Genomic DNA, 17,899 nt, shown 5'->3' with positions numbered 1-17,899 from the left:
TGGTAATCTAGGCCTCTAGAACTTAAGTACCCTGGACCTTGCCAAATGTGTTTGATCCTCACAGCAATATAAACGGTGTTTTATTTACATATAACACATGCAACCAGATTTCACATGTAATCACATCCTGCCTGGTAGCTGCTGGTCATTCCTGGTGTTACAGATTTTCAACTTGACTGCTTCCCATGAAGCATTTAGCATTCACTGATTTTGGTTTAGACCATGCTCTACTAAAAGTCAGAGACAGAGTTTCTGCTTGTTATGTGTGTCTGGCTTGCTTGTATTCAGTAAGTGGTGAAATAGGTCTGGTCAATCACACTAAGTACCATAACTACAAACGTAATTCAACATGGATTCTGTGAACTCTAAAACCTTCTCTGTTCTCAGAAAATGATCCATAATCAAGTCCCATTGAAGTAAGTTGGCTAGAAAAATTTTGTTGTTTCCAGGCACTCTGTTAAATGTATGGTATTACACTCTATTAAATGTGGATGCCTTGTTTCTGCTTAATTTAACAGACATAGCCCTCCAGCTTAGCATTTTTGTAGCCTGAGATTGTTTGCTATAAACATCAGTAGAGACTAGAGTGACTTGTGAACCTGTGCACATGCTTTTGTGGCCAGTGTGTATACTGTCCTGAGAGCCCTGTGTTGGCATCAAGAAAATGTCCCAAGGTGCACTGTCCCCAGATGCATTTTCAAAAATGGTTTTGTGGATTTGATATAAAGTTTGGGTATAGCCAGGTGTGATAATACATACTTGTTACTTTAGTAAATGAAAGACAAGAAGATCATGAATTCAAGGACTATATGATGAGACCCTGACTCAAAAAACAGCCAGTACTGGGTCCAGTGGCATACACCTTTAATCCCAACACTTGGGAGGCAGAGGAAGGTGCATCTCTCTGAGTTCAAAGACAGCCTGGGATGCATAGAAAAACCCCATCTTTAAAAAAACAAACAAAACAAAAAACAGCAGGTATGGCCACATTTAATCCTAGCACTTAGGAGGCAGAGGCCAGAGGATCTCCAGACCAGACGGTGCTACATAGTTAAGACGCTATCTTTTTAAAAAAAGAACAAACAAAAAAAAGAGCCAGGCATGGTGGCAAACACTTTTTATCCCAGCATCAGAAAGACCTCTTTGAGTTCACAGCAGGCCATTCAGAGCTACACAATTAGAATATGTCTTAACAACAAAAAATAATAAAATTAAGATCTTCTGTTTCATTTGGAGCCCAATGGGTGAAAGTTCCATGAACATTGCATGAACTTTGGCTAGTCCTTTAGCCACGTTGAAAAGAAGAAGCTACTACTTGCTTGTGATTACTGACTGTAAAAATGGGATCTCACAAGGTTAGAACAGGTAAAACCAAGACCTGTCAAGGAGTCATGGCTTCCCAGACTGTACAGTCTGTTGAAATCATTCAATGATCTTGTCAAAAAATATGATATTCTCTATATTACCCCACCAAACTAAAGGGCATTATTAAAGTACTTACATTCCTTGCAAAGGGTACTGGTTTTCAAGTGTGTTATGCCAACACAGAATCTGCTCTAGAAACCTAACAAAGAACAGCAGAAAGAGAAGCACACAAATACGTTCCACAGAGAAGCAGAAAGAATAAGCTAACAACCCATCAGTCTTGTTATTACTGAATTGTCAGAGCGGTAAAGACACAGATGTCAGAGGGCAAGGCCAGGCCATTCCATGAGGTCAGTGTTCTGGACAGCCTACTGAGTGCCAGGAGCTGTACCCTCAGCTGGTCCTTATACTGCCCAGAAGATAGCAGATCCAACACATTGAACTCCACCCTGTCTCCATCGCTGAAGCCTGAGCTCCTCCCACACACATACATTCTGTTTCTGTTCCTCTCAGGAGATTGGGCAGCAGATAGGGTGATTTGAACTTCAAAAATAAAAGTGGAAGGAAAACCAGTGGGACTTCCCAGTTAGCAGCCCCAAAATATACCAGAAACTAGGACTCAGAGCCCATGACTACAAAACATAACTGACTTCCTGCTTGTTGCTTCTACTTCCAATCTGTTTATCCAGGATGAAGAATGGTAAGATGTTTCTCATAAAACACTGTCTGAGGGAACAGAAAGAAAGGGAGAGTTGGATGATAGGATGGCAGATGGCTCAGTAGGTAAAAATCTTGCTGCAAAAGCCTGAGGACCTGAATTTGATTCCAGGATCCCAGGAACAAGTGCAATGAAATAGTGAGCTTCTGTAATCTCCACACTCCTGTTGCAAAGACAGGGAACTCAAATCTAGTGGGTAACTAGCCTGAAAGTTTCTTCCAAACTCTGAATGCTTGTGGCACAAGCACTGACGCATCACACACACAAGAAAGGAAAAGGGGAAGTAGAGACTCCATTTTCCTAAGGCTCAAAAAAAAACGGTTGAGTGGAGTCATGGTCAAGTAACTAGACAGCAGGCTCAGCCAGTGGCAGGCAGGCCCTCTTGACTTTCCCTATTCCCCAAAGCTGTCCATAAAGTGAAAGGCTGTCACTTAGAAAACCAAGATGGGGCTTGGGCTACCTTCAGGATGCATGCAGGGATGGTGTGGTGGGCAAGCAAGGCAGAGGAGCAATGAGAAGCTTATGCTCTACTCCACTTCCAAGAACCAGTTTTATTCCATGTTCTTCCAGAAATCATTGTCATAGCAAAAATAATCATGTGAATTACAGCTACCAGTTTTATACCTGTGGAAGCTATATTTCCATGTGTTTACATTTTTCACCCTAAATATAAACGAAGTTCACCTATACCAATAGGATAACCTCTAGTTAGGCTAGTTAATATACCAGTTTTTGATATTTGCCTAGCAGTTCTTTATTTTATTTTTTTGTAAGTTGGAGCTGATATTTGTGGTTGGTCTTAGAAGCTGCTTCTAATTTATTGTTTTATCTTACATGACTACTGCAATTCTAACTTATCCATGATCACAGAATTCGAACCAAGAACTGCCAGTGTTCTGGCTGTTGGATGGACTCAAAGTTAAGCCAGTTCTGTTTCTGCCTGCCACTGTTCCAGGAAGCCTTCTCTAACAGGGCTTTGGGTGTAACCCTGCCCTGGACACTGACCCTACCTTTACCTAGCACATCCCTCAAACACTCCACATGACCTCAAATGAAGCACAGCAATATTTCTTCACAAATAACTCTCCTAGGAATGGGAAATGTGCTGGTTTGGTAGAGTGCCTACCTGGCTCTCTGGAGTAGAGACAGAAGCATAAAAAGTTCAAAGCCAGCTACATGAGACCCTTGTCTCAAAAAACAAAATACTCTTCTCCTTGAGCCCCTTATAGGGTTAGGGAGATACTTATTTTGAAAAGTTAATGAAATGTTTTGAATAGAATCACCAGTGACCACGATATAGGGCTATTTTGTGAGCAACACTGGTTTCCTCTAAGGTAAGTAAGTGGCCAGAGTTGATTGATTCACCAAACACAGGACCACAGACTGCAGGCCCTGCCCCAGAAATTGACATTTACTGCAAAGATACTGCCCATCTCTTTGATATTTTCCTGTTTAGTAATGTTAAGTTTTTGTCTTTTTAACAATTTGGGTTTTTTTTGTTGTTGTTTTGTTTTGTTTTTTTGTTTTTCGAGACAGGGTTTCTCTGTGGCTTTGGAGGCTAACAATTTGGTTCTTAAAAGTAGTGTCAGGACATAGACCCTAAGAAATTAGGATTAGTTTAGTTTAGGAATATCTGGGGGTTAGATCCAAGAAAACCAATGCACTTGGCTCCCAGGGCATGGACTCATGTTGAGTGTTGACGAGAACCAAGCTGGCAGGCTCCCAGCAGTTAGACCTGCCCTTAGGGACAGTGAGATACTATCTGTCTTCCTTCTCCAAAAGATATCAATTGCCCCACATCCCTGCAGCCATAGGCAACACTAGGCCCTCCCTACTCTCACCAAAGTAGGAGGTGGAAACAGGCAGGTTGAGAAGGGTCAGCCAGATCAGTTTGTGCCTTTCTCATCAGCCAAGCTGAGCAAGTCCTCAGCAGACCAGCCTTTGAAGCTTCGGGTGGTTCAGCAAAGTCCATGGGCAAACAAGTCTATTCTTGTTTCAGATTCTTACTGAATGCCCTACACTGATTTCTAGTCCTCGGTGGGAAGAAAGTGGGAGTGTATGAGCTAAGCTAAACAGGCCACTGAAAACAGGAACAGACTGACCAAGATAGTCATGAGGGCTCCACAAAGGCATAGAAAGTCTGCAGATAAACAGAGGGACATACAGCACCATACATCATGGTGGACTCCCAATTGCTGCCCCAAGTCACAGCTCAGAGCAACCAGTGGTATACCCTGATACCTTAGCCACTAATTAAAAGGAAAAGATCGAATGGCAGCCCAACACTGTGAAAGTTCTCCCAGCCAGGTGGTGGTGGCCCACACCTTTAATCCCAGCATTCGGGAGCCAGAGACAAACAGATCTCTGAGTTTGAGGCCATCCTGATCTACAGATCAAGTGCCAGGATACAAAACAACCCTGTTTTGAAAAACAAAACACAAAAAAGAATGTATTCTCAAATGGTTCAAAATAAATAGTGTTAATATTTAGAATATCTAGTACAGACATCTGAGAAATACAGAATTCCATCTCCCTTTAAGTGTGTGCTGTTCCTACTGTCTTAATTTTTTTAGCAGTCTATAAAAATTTAGTTTTAAACAATGAAATAGATCCCTAAATCTAACCAGAGTAGGAAGGTGACAGAAAACTGAACCCCAGAATGAACACTTTCTTGTCCTCATGCCCCACTGGGTAATGTCTGGTTTCTGATGACATGGCTAATTCAGGAGTTACATACTTCTTTTCAAATTATTGGGAAAATGTAGCTAGCAATAGCTGTTAGAGCCAATACAAAAATGACTGTATATCTGAGTTAATCATGACCTCTACCCCAAATTATTCAGACAGCACTGTCCTTTTTAAGGCCCTCTCTCAGGTTAAGTTTCATTTTTTTGTTTTTGGTATTAGGGATCAAACCTAGGCCTTGCATATGCTAGACAAGCACCACTTAGATACCTCCCAATCCACTCTGATTTTCTAATACTACCCCCTTAAACCCTACTTAAATGTTCTATATGTCCTTAGATATATATCTTGAAAAAGTGAGGTTCTGTGCTTGTGGCTTTCTTGCAGGATGGAATGTGCTGTGTGTACATCACCTGCTCCTTGACCAGAGTTAAGCCCCTTTTTCTGTATAGTGTTCATGCAGTATTCTTCCATTCTTTCCCCCACCCCCACCAGTGATTCTAGGGACTTCTCAGTATAAGAATGAGCCTCTGCTCGGAGGTTAAGAGCACTGACTACTCTTCCAGAGGTCCTGAGTTCAATTCCCAGCAACCACATTGTGGCTCACTGCCATCTGTAATGAGACCCGGTGCCCTCTTCTGGCCAACAGGCATATTTACAGGCAGAATTCTGTATACATAATAAACAAATAAATCTTTAAAAAAAAAAAAAAAAGAATGAGCCTCAGTTACTTTCTTTTTCCTTTTTTAAAAAAAAAAATTTAATGTGCATTGGTGTTTTCCCTGCATGTGGGTGTTGGATCCTCTGGAACTTACAACTGTCAGCTGCCTTATGGGAATTGAACCTGTGTCCTGGAAGAGCAGCCAGTGCTCTTAACTGCTGAACCATCTCTCCAGCCCCATCAGGTCCTTTCTTATACCTATTTTTGAATGATTAAATCTATATTAGCCTATGAACGTTTTTACTTAGCATAAAATGAGTGCACAAGTATATAAATGTCCAACTGAAATAACATTTGGTATGTGGAATGCACACTTTTTTATCCTAATTCAAAACCCACTTATAATCTAGTGGAATGATTTCACAACCTAGCAAAGGATTGCAGTTCTTAAATTGATAGCTGCAGTGACTTTGACCCCACAAATTCCAATTGTGTGGATCCTATGTAATAGGCAGATACCTCTGAAAGGGCCTGAGTCATGGCCTCTTCCTTCCTGCCCTTTCAAGGCTGTAAGAACTGAACCTCTGGGCACAAAGTAGAAGCAGGCAAGACCCCAGCCTAGCAGAGGAGTGGCTCAAGCCTGAGACTGTCCCCTTGAAAGGGCAGCCAGCAGATAGAGGTTCTTTAGAATTAGCTTATTCAGAATCACTATGAGGAGACTCTAGCCTCTGTCTATTCTGGGTGTTCATCTGCCAGAGTCAGGCAGCCTCATACTCCCACAGCCCCTGCTTGATTCTCTTGACTAGTCTCCTGCCTCTCTCCTCCAAGTTCCCCGAGACATCACAAAACATAACACCTTGGCTTCTGTACACCTTTACTTCATTACAGGCCTTCCCTGCTACCCATCTCATGACTGTAAACTACAGCCCTGAATGCTAACCCTGATAAGTACCTTTAGTACTTACATCCTGTCTTATTTGTATTTCACTTATTTAACATTTCATCATCTCCCTCCAGTGTAACTTCCTGGTGGACACGGGGTTGATTTTTTTTCTTTTATTCCCCAGAACAGGACCTGGAGTGCCTAGAAGGAACTCAGATGTTTGTTTCTAAGCTTCTGTGTAAATGTCCATTTGCCAGGTTTTACATATGATCTGCTTAAAGGGCCTCAGAGAAACCAGACTCAGTTTTTAATTACTTCTGGAGAAGATTGATGGGTTTAATTTGAAGTCGGTTCTGATAAAGGTAAACTGAATTGTCATTGATGCCAGGAAGGCTTTGCCAGCCACTTTATCTTAGAACTCTGATCCCAGCTGTACAGAAAGGAACCAGTCTCTGTGGCCCTGATTAATCTAAGGGTCCAGTCTCTAAAGCAGGATAGAAACCAATGTGCTCTTATAACCTCTTGCCTCTAGAGGGCAGCATTAGTACAGAAATCCAATTCTTTTGCCTTTGGAAATAATAACATTGAGTGGTTCCTTTACTGAGTAGTGCAGTATGTATCCAGTGCACACATACTTTAGATTTAGTGTGTGTTCATGTAATTTTTAAAAAACTAAACGAAATCTTTTCCTTCAGAAGTTCTTTCCCAGAGACCAGAGAGAAAACCAGGATCGACTTGCAGTGGGTGGTGGTGCACACCTATAATCGGGAGGCAGAGGCAGGTGGATCTCTGTAAGTTCGAGACCAGCCTGGTCTACAAGAGCTAGTTCCAGGACAGCCTCCAAAGCCACAGAGAAACCCTGTCTCAGAGAGAGAGAGAGAGAGAGAGAGAGAGAGAGAGAGAGAGAGAGAGAGAGAGAAACGAACCCAGGATCATTGTAAGATTTCACTTTACTTGGCTGGTCAAACCCAGGTTGAAATTTCTGAAAGATGGTACCTTTTGAAACAGTGAAAAACCCCTACATATAGAACACCACTTCCTGGAAAGGGGTGAGTTGATTGCCAAATACCACTTTTTAGGATGAGTTGTAAAAGAGCAGGGATATATAACTCAGCATTTAGGAAACTGAGGCTCCATATAAGGCCAGCCTGGGTAACAGTGTGGCCGTTCTTAAAAACACGCATGTAGTTGGGCAGTGGTGGCCATGCCTTTAGTTTCAGCAGCAGTCTGGAGGCAGAGGTAGGTGGATATCTGAGTTTGAAGCTAGTGAGTTCCAGGACAATCAGGACTATACAGAGAAACCTTGTCTCAAAAAAAGAGAAAAAAGAAAAGAAAAGATGACAATAAGGCATACTATAATGGAGTGTAAGCCATGTGCCCCAGGAATTCAAGGAAAACACCAGCTTTTTACCAGGTCATCAAGATTTCCCAGATGCCCTGATATATGAAACAGCTATGCCATTGGTAAATACAGCGGATGTGGACATTGGCAAGAAGCTACTAGTCTTGGCCATAGGTACTGGCTATTCAGTTGATTCTCCACACTCCTCACTCCAGCTCTGGATCCCACCACTGTCCCTCTTCAATTCTCTGTATCCAACAACTTTCCCAAATACCCTCAGGTTGATCAACAATACTATCTCTGTATGGGACCTTCGTGTCAGCCTGAAGGAAAGGGAGGTCACTATACCCATATTCCTTACCTTGCCTGGCCTGACCTCATCATACTCAGTCCTCAGAGAACTCCGAGGCTTGATAATGACCCACCAGCCTAGAGGGAGATGGAGAAGGAAGGGCCTCATAATGCCCATCTCACAGCCCTTTGCTGAGAGAAGCCCTGCCAGATGGCTTGACATTCAGTAGCACTGGATAAAGAGGCAAGAATGGGCAAGTGGAAATGTTTTTGTTCCTTTCAGTGCTGAAGTCATTGCCATTTTGAATATCACTCTGAATCAGAACTTTGACCCAATCCTGTGACAATAGTAATCATAGTCATCAGCAAATCTTAACAGCTGGGCACAGTGACACATGTCTAAAGTTCCAGGAATCAGGAGGCAGACACAAGAGGATTGTGGGCTATAAGCTAGTCAGTGCTATATAGTGAGACTCCCAAAAACATAAAAATTTTAAAAATCCTAATGGTCAGAGTCCCAGCCATTTTTGAAGAGACAACTGTTGAGTATTCACAGGAAGGATCTAGCACTGGCCAGCCATGGAGAATGACTAACTGATCCTTGACTCTGGTGTAGAAAGCACACATGGAGCCTGTCTTTCTTTGTACATACTTCTTTCTGTTGCCCCACCAGATGTGCACAGTGGCTGAAGGTAGAAGGAATAGCCATTCATTTCCTTGCATGTGACCAGTTTAAGGATACTCTGATTAGCAGGCTCCTGTCATGATCTGAAAGAAAGAGTAGCCTCATATTTGATCCCATTCCATTGTGCTGTTCACTGGGTCATTCTCAGCTCTCCAGGAAGCCCATTCAGGAAGCAGGGTCCTGCACAGCTGCAACTAGGTAGCCTTGCCAGTTGCCCATCTGTGGCCTCTTTACATGAGACTCCATTGGGATCTCACAGCTTATCTCATGGCCTTGTGCCTCGAGTTTTCTGCTAAACAATGACCTGTTCTTTTCAGCAAATACCACACGGGGAAGCAGTGGGAACAGAGAGTGGAAAAGAGCAAGCCTACTTGGAGCCAGGCTAAATTGTGTCTATAGTTTCATGGGATTGGCCAAGTAATGTGACTTTCTTAGCTTCCTTTCTCATTTACTTCTAAATGCATACCTGTATAGGTCTAATGGTGCAGGCTTTTCTTCACAGATTTACTGTGAAATTAAACAGAAGGACCTGAGGCTGGAGAGATGGATTAAACATACTTGTTCCTCTTCTAAGGGACTTAAGTTCTTAAGTTTGGTTCCCAGCACCCAATCAGCTCTCACAACCACTTGTAACTCCCAACTCTAGCTTCTGTGAACACCTGCACTTGTGCACATAGAATCACAGATACATGTAATTAAAAATGAAGAAATTTAAATCTTGCAGAAAGAAAAAGAAAAAAACAGATCACTCCGTGAGCCATCCTTACAGAGTGTCCTTTGGGAAGACATTTGCATTTTTAGTACCTGGCAGCGGTCATTTCTAGCTCCAAAGATCTGGGGTACTGCCTACCCTCCTTTTTTAAAAGTGTGGGGGGGGAGAATGAATGAATGAATGAATGAATGAATGAATGAATGAATGAATGAATGTGGGTTGAGTTTATGCTTACCATGGGCATGCTGGACCCCAGGGAGGCCAGAAAAAGTCATCAGACCCAGCACCATCACGACCTCTGCCACTACAGCCATCAAATCATACTTCTCTCACACTCCACCTGACTTCCTGTAGCCTTTGCACCAGCAGCCTGCTAACTAGGCCTCCTCTCTGCTCCTCAATATCTCATCCTCCACAGACTTCTCCAGCCACTGGGCTGACTGACTATGGTTATTCCAGTGCCTTCCCCTGCCTGCATGACAGCACTGGCCATGGTGGTGCACTAGGGAGACAGAGGCAGGCAGGTCTCGGATTTTGAGGCCAGACTGGTCTACAGAATGAGTTCCAGGATAGCCATGGCTGTTACACAAAAAAAAACAAATAAAATAATAGTTCCAAGATGGCAGGAACTGAGTCTCATTTGCCCACTGCCACAGCCTTAACATTTTACAGGTGGTAGAAACTTCAGCCCTGACTCAGACCAGCTAGTGTCACAAGTTCAAAGCTGAGCAATCTTTCTAGACTTTTCTTCCATTTTTGTTAAGTGTCTTCCCACCTCTGGCCTCAGCTTCTTCAGTCCTTTGTGGAGTATATTGGAGCATAGCCCAATATTTTGCTTATCTGCAGCTTATTCTTAGTTGCCTGGTATCAACAGGAGCAGACAACACAACTTTCTGAATGCTCACTGTGTCGGAGCTGTAGAGAGCAGAAGACTCACATGTACATGAGCTTGTTTATAATTACATGTGGGTAATGCTGTTTTTAGCTGTGCTGCAGACATAACTAACAAAATAGAAAATAGAAAAGGGTAGGATAAAAATTTTACTTTATATTTTTGGTTGTGAACCTAGCCTTTAACAGCTGAGCCATCTCTCCAGCCCCCCCCCCTTCAGTTTCTTGAGACAAGGTTTCATGTAGCCCAAGGTAGCCTTGAGCTGACTGTGCATCCAAGGGGTAGCCTTAAACTCCTGATCCTCCTGCCTTAGCTTCTTCCTGTGCACTGGGATGACTGGAATGCTATGCTATCCCCCACTTCTGAAGCTTCAATTTTTTTAACCTCGAGGGAAACAGGAGCTAGGACAGTTAAAACACACACACACACACACACACACACACACACACAATTTAAATTTGTTGGGAAACTAAAACGTATTTTAAAAATATTGTTAAATGTGGTAAATTTCACAGGCTAAATAAACAGAAAACAAACAAGGCAAAAAATTTTACTTTATAGTGTCATTATTGGTGATGTGTACAAGTGTGCATGCAGGAGCCTGTGCCATGGAACACACATGAAGTCAGAGGATAGTCTTCAATTCAGTTCTCACCTTACCTTGGCTCCCAGAGAGCAGATTCAGTGTATCAGGCTTGCAAGCTTACTACTCACTGAGCTATCTCATCACCTCTATTTATATTATTACTTGATTTTCCCAAAAAAAACAGGGTTTCTCTGTGTTGCAGCTCTGGCTGTTCTGGAACTTGCTTTGTAGACCAGCCTGGCTTCCACCTCACAGAGATCCACCTGCCTCTGCCTCCCAAGTACTGGGATTAAAGGCATGAGCCGCCACTGCCTGACATTACTTGTTTTTTGTTTGTTTGTTTGTTTTAAAGATAGGATCTCATTGTATCACCCAGGGATACCTCAAACTGGCAATTCTCCTGCCTCTCCCAAGTAACACCAACCCAGCTTGTTATGAACCATACCTTGAGATAATTTTTGTTTGTTAATATGAAACCCTTCTGTGTTTATTGAAAGTTCAGCTTATGTAATATATCTTATTTTTGAGCTGTTGGTTCAAGGGTCTGTTCTGAATGTTGGATGTTTAGTTGTTGTGGCTGCCAGAGCATGGAAGGGCACCTTACCAGTCAGTGTGGGTCCAGTTGTGTGGGTGTGTGTCCCATAGGGAGTTTTAGTGTAAGGCATCCGCCAGGTGTAATAGCACACACCTGTAATTCCAGCATTCAGGAGGCAAAGGCATGCAGATCTCTGAAAGTTCGAGGCCAGCCTGGTCTACCGAGTAAGTCCCAGGGTTCTCTTGTTGGTTTTTATTCTTTGCTCTTACTATTTGGGCTCTTTGTTCTTTAAGGGACCTATCACCCCAGCTCCCAAATAAATCACACATGGAGGCTTATTCTTACTTATAAATGCCTGGCCTTAGCTTGACTTGTTTCTTGTCAGCTTTTCTTAGATTATTCCCATCTACCTTTTGCCTCTTGGCTTTTACCTTTCTCTTATTTCTGTCTTTTCTTTCCTTCTTATCCCTTATCAGGCTCCTGACATCTTCCTTTCCTTGTTTTATCTTGCTCCATCCTCACTTCCCAGATTTCTCCTTCTGTTCTGTCTGCCTGCCAGCCCAGCCTATCCTTTCTCCTGCCTTGCTATTGGCAGCCCTTTATTAGACCATCAGATCTTTTAGACAGGCAAAGAATCAGGGCTTCACAGAGTTAAACAAATGCAATATAAAATAATGCAACACATCTTTGCATCATTTAAACAGATGTTCCACATGAATAAACAAATATAACACCCCTTAAATAATATTCCACAGCACTTTGTAGAGAGACCCACCTCTCTCAAAAAAAAAAAGACATCATCAGCTCCTTAGAGTATACATGCCACCACCTCTCTCAAACTGAACAGACATGAGTATGCATCGAAACTGTCACCTCGTGCCACTGTGACCTATTTGGTTTGCTGAACTAGGTAGCTACTGAACTTTTAGAGATGAGGATCAGGCTCCTGCTGGTGTTGCCTATTCTTTGCCTAGGAGAAAGGGAAGTCCCTGGGGCCTCCAGGAAAGGAAGCTGACTGAATCTCCCCAGGCTTTGATTTAACTGAGTACATGTTTTCACAGCATCCTTAAATCAGTGTCCTTTTAGGTCTTCTGACTCTTAACTCACATGGCTCTGGGGGATGGCAGTGTGGAAGATTACTGTCTTCAGGTGGCCTGAAAGCCTGTGGTCCCTAGAGTTGTGGCTAATCATTAGTGAAGTAAGGTGTCTCATCTTTCACTTGGAAGCATCAGGGAATTGACCGGGGTTGGTGGTTTTTGTTGTGGGTTTTTTTGTTTTTGTTTTTGTTTTTTTGCCTGTGTGTGTGTGTGTGTGTGTGTGTGTGTGTGTGTGTGTGTGTGTGTGCCTTAGATGACAATAGAAAGCTTTAATTTCTCAGATTAGATTTGAGTGGGCTAACAGTCTTTGCCCTAGAACTGTGGCTGCAATTTCTTATCTACTGGAAAGCAAGTTGTAAGATTTAGCTGGAAGAATTAATCAAAAACAAGAGAGCAGTTTGTCTGGTGTTCTGACTCTGAGATACGCTGGAATCTGGAATACAAGCAGTCACAGTGGCCTGGAAAGAGTGGTTAGTGAAACCTGCTGCAGCTTCGGGTTTTCTTTAGATTTTTTTTTTTTTTTTTAAACCACAAACTGAAGACCAAAGAGACCCTTGTAACATGCTAGGCTGTGGGTAAGAAAGATGATGGTCCAGGAACATTTGTTGGTTTTGAGGAAGCTATGCTTCCGAGAAGAAAATTCAGCTCTCTCATACTCATCTAAAACTAAATAATTTGTTTGTCTTTTGGTGTTGTTTGAGGGACAGAAACTTGCTATGTAGTACATATTGCCTTTGAACTCTGCTAGTTCATTGGTGTTTTTGCCTATGTGAGGGTATCGGATCCTCTGGACCTAGAGTTAAGATTTATTATGTATACAACATTCTGCTTCTATGTATATCTGCACACCAGAAGAGGGCACCAGATCTCATAATGAATGGTTGTAAGCCACCATGTGGTTGCTGGGAATTGAACTCAGGACCTCTGGAAGAGCAGTCAGTGCTCTTAACCTCTGAACCATCTCTCCATCCCCCCCCCCCCCCCCCCCCCCCCCCCCGGCTTTGAATTTAACAGTCATCCTACCTAGGCCTTCTGAGACAAAATAGGTTCTAATCTGTTTTGCTCATTAAACACTCAGGTAACAGAAAATGGATAAGAGGAGACTCAGAGTGAGTGTGTGCATGTACATAAATTAATGTGAATCCAATGATCAATCTCTGGTGTTCCTCCATCTTGTTTTTTGAAATGGAATCTCTCATTGAGGGCTTGCTGATTAATGAGGGCTGCCTGGCCATAGGGCCTCTGGCATCAACCTATCCCTTCTTCCCCAGAACTAAGATTACAAGTACCCTCTGCCATGCCTGGCTTTTTTAATGTGGGTCCTGGGGATTGAACTCAGATCCTAATGCTTGCAAGACAAGCACTTTACAAGCTGAGCTATTTCCCCAGCCACTTATGTTTTCTCTATATTGCAAGATATCTTAGCATTTCAAGGACCAGTGGGCCCCATAAGACCTCAGCAGCAGGTTCCTAATATGATAATGAACAGCAGCTGGTAGCAGCTCCTTTAATGAGTTGCCTAGATTAGCCAGCACCTGTGTCCCCTTGCTTCCTCCTGGACTGAAGTCACCAGGAAAGGGATGGCATGAAAAGCTCAGGCCTGGCTGAGTTGGGTGGATATGGTGTGCTGTGCTTCGTGATGGTAAGTTACTGTCAGGGTGGTCTGCCCTCCATAATGACCTTCTGTCATTTCTCATTCTCCCCAGTTTGAAGAACATGGTTGTCTTCACATTGCATAAGCTTCTTGGTGTTTAGGAACAAAGCCTAGCTGGGCTTGGGAGAAGAGAATTACAGTTTAGTACACACTGTTTAATAGATGATGCGAGGAGCTCCACATGAGAACTCTACCCAGCCTACTTTATACTGGCCTTATTTTAATTGTGGATTTCAGTGTCTGGCTACAGTTCCTCTTCAGAATACATTGAGGGTTATTCTCTGGTACCCCTCTACTGTGAAGGACTATAACTGACAGCCTTACCATTGTGGTATTGAATACAGACCAGAGGACTTCCCTTTGACCTTCATGAACCATAGGCTCCAGTGTGGAGAGGCTAATTTGTGGGCTTGGGCCTTACTGGAGAATGGAGTTTCTTCTCTTAAGAAGACAGGCCATGAATTAAGGACTGAGTCACAAGAAATGCTCAAAAGTACTGCCTTTCTGCCATGTATTGTTTTCAGGCTGTCATCTGGTAGGTGGCTCTTGTTTTTGTTTAAAAGGACAGGATCCAAACACCAGCACACCTATTTTTCAGCTGTTGTTTATGCCACTTTCCTGGAATGGTCACAAGGTCTTTTTTTCTTTTTCTGGAGACAGGGTCTTTCTGTGTAGCCCTGGCTGTCCTGGAACTCTCTACTTAGACCTGGCTGGCCTTGAATTCATTGAGATCCACTTGCCTCTGCCCCCTGAGTGCTGGAATTAAAGGCATGTACCACCATGCCTAGCCACACAGTCTTTTATTGTTGTTTTGGGAGACAGGGTTTCTCTGTGTAGCCCTGGCTGTCCTGGAACTAGCTCTGTAGACTAGGCTGTCCTGGAAATCACAAAGATCCATCGGTCCTTAGTTCAATTCCCAGCACCCATATTGTGGCTCACAACTGTCTATAACTGTAGTCCATTGGGATCCTATAACCTCTTCTGATATGCAAATGTAGACAAAACATCCACTTACATATAAACATGCACACACAAATATCAAAAAAAGAAGGCAGTTCAAGGTAATTCTTTACTTACACAGCAAAATCAAGCAAGCCAGGGCTACATGACATAATGTATTAGGGCAGATGTTGGAGACTTACAGGAAAAGTCTTGTCAACCCACCCCTTTCAGCCACCTGATGGCCACTAGTGATCATATTCCAAACTATTTCTTGGTTCTGTGTAAGAGCCTGGCTGGAAGAATTGTGGAGGGTAAGATCCTAACAGACAAACCCTCAAACAGCTCACAGTGTTTTGAAGAGTAGCCTGTGCCTTCTGATGGCTCCTCTCTCCTGCTGCTGCTCTGTCTTCAGAAGAAGCCTTGCTCATTGGGACAGCAGCTCTCAGACTTAGAACCCCAAGAAATACATTTTGTAGGCATTTTGTTAACAGAAGTATGTGGCACCCACTCACCATAAACTGTCTTTGTGTCTGTCTTTTGGCCCCAGGAGACCTGTAGGAAGTGTCAGGGACTCTGGAAAGAGCATAATGGCCTCACCTGTGAAGAGCTGGCTGAAAAGGATGACATCAAGTACCGGACATCTATGTGAGTAAATATGATGGCTGAGCTGGTCCTGCAATAACCACAGGGTTCTATGGGAAGTGCCATCTCAAGCCACCCATGCACAGAGGAGTCTTAGGCAGGACCCTAACCCCAGAGCCTATTTCTTTGTTTCTACAAACTATAGTTATTCAAATGTCAGGTGGTACCTATGGAATGTCTGGCTTATATGTACTCTATTAAAAATCAGCCACCCCCTTCTCCTGTCTAGCCAGTAAGCAGGTATAACAGGTCTTCATAGGTGAGATTGCCCTGATATTGCTTCTGCCTGTGTCATAGAATACTGGCAGCCTGAGACAGTGAGTAGAGTTGCCAACCTCCAGAAGGCAAAAGACCTTATCAATAATATTAATAACCCGCACTGTGTGGTACTCCCTGTGTGATGAGAAATTTCAATAAAAATGCAGTCACTTAAGTGCTAGAGAAGACTCTTTCATAAAGAATCCAGCTCTGGCAGGCTCACACTGACTCCCCACTCCTATGTGTGGTGGTATCCTCTGGGTGGTTGTGTATAGGAAAGGAGGAGGAGGATTGGTTATTAGGCAGGCAGCTTTTCCTCAAATTGGAAGCCTGGCACTATATATGGCCTCTAGGTGGTTAACTTCCATGTTCTGCTTAAATATGGAGAGTGGGGATAGGACTTTGTTGCTTAGATGATGAAGTGGAGAATGACGTTTGGGGCAGTTAGAAGTCTCTGGGTCTGCATCACAGATAGGTCCTATTGTCCTCACTTTGCAATCAGGGCAAGGAAAACCCAAGTAGCTTGACAATTGTCACACAGGTAATAAGTGGCATAGCGGGGACTTGGACGTAGGCACATGGCTTCTGGTTGTGCTCTGTGTCATAATAATGTCCCTCATGATACTCTCCTTGCATACAAGGGACTTTACAAATGTGTTTAAAGTCATGGACCTTGTGATGGGGAACTTCTCAGCATGAACTCATCTGATTGGGGGTTCTTGAAGTAGAATGGCTTTCCTGGACTTGGGAACATGAGGACTTGATCTCCCATTGCTGCCTTTAAAGCTGGAGGGAAGGGCCCTGAGCCAAGGAGTGAGATAGCTCCTAAAAAGCTAAAAGCAACCCTTACCATGCAGCCCCCAAAGAAATGGAAATCTTTATCTTCAATATCAAGGAGCTGGATCTTGGCCAACAGCCCAGCTATGCAGCCAGCAGGCCATGGATAGTTTCTCAGGGAATCTGTAATTGTTTTAGAGTAGACACTCCCATTCTGCTTCTGATAGCCCTGCATACCTGGAGTATGTAGGACCTTCTAGATCAACAGACCTATCAGAGTAGACCATCCAATACAATGTTTGTCAGTTCCAGAATCCAAATTGCCTCCCATATATACTTCACTGTATGTGAAAGATGGTGGAGATACACAGCACACACTTGCTTTTGGGGAGCCTATCCTGATGCAAACCTGGCCTCCCAACCCCCAGAACTTTGTAGAGATGACACCCGCCACTGTTCCATATCAGTGCATATAGATCACCTGCTACTTGAGTCACAGACTGGTATATTGTCTTGGTGTGTGACAGATAAGATCCTTGTCAACTGCTGTTCTCTACCATTGAACAGAAGAAAAAAGCATTTTCCATATCAGTAGCTGTGTGCCAGTTGCCAGAAGCTGTTTATTGCTACAGTAAGAATAGCATCTGGAACAACAGCTGCAGTTATTCTGTACTCTCTCCTAGGGCCATACTTTGTGCAGGCCACACAGGGAAGTAAATAACCTATGAGGAGAATCAAGTCAGTGTGACTATAGTCTCTTAAGATGCCTGTGGGAGTTGGGTACTGGTTTTAGGTAGCTTTATTTTGCCCCCTCACCATGTAGCCCTTTCTTGACCTGGGGGATCCTGCTTGTTGCCATGTAGCAAAAATAAGAAAGCTCAAGGTGTATGCAGGGAAATGCTATGAGGTACTGCTCTGTCTGGGTGAAATATTCTGAGCTTGGTATGGTGGCACAAGCCTATAATCCAAGCACTTAGGAGGCTGAGGTGGGAAGAATACTATGATTTTGAGACTGCGCTGGGTTACAGAGTAACACCCTGTTTCAAAAATACAGACACAACACACACATGCAAAACAAAACTGTGTGGAGAGCTGAATATAGAGCATTCACCTAACTTACAGTAGACTTTGGTATAATTGAATGTTTCTCCTAAAGATTCATGTCCTGGAAACT

The 17,899-nt window shown here is 43.2% G+C and overlaps 1 protein-coding gene across 3 annotated transcripts in view; it reads left to right on the top strand.

The window, feature by feature from the left end:
- The window catches only part of Rnf216 (ring finger protein 216), a 110,903-nt gene that overhangs the window by 70,318 nt on the left and 22,686 nt on the right, over positions 1–17,899 (top strand). For all 3 annotated transcript variants that reach the window (XM_027413551.2, XM_027413550.2, XM_035443132.1), the window contains exon 14: positions 15,596–15,693. In XM_027413551.2, the coding sequence (XP_027269352.1) occupies positions 15,596–15,693 (98 nt within the window). The remainder of the gene's footprint in view (positions 1–15,595; positions 15,694–17,899) is intronic.

The sequence above is a fragment of the Cricetulus griseus genome, chromosome 4, assembly GCF_003668045.3.
Source record: "Cricetulus griseus strain 17A/GY chromosome 4, alternate assembly CriGri-PICRH-1.0, whole genome shotgun sequence".
Classification (NCBI taxonomy): domain Eukaryota; kingdom Metazoa; phylum Chordata; class Mammalia; order Rodentia; family Cricetidae; genus Cricetulus; species Cricetulus griseus.
This window is presented reverse-complemented; position numbering and strand designations above follow the sequence as displayed.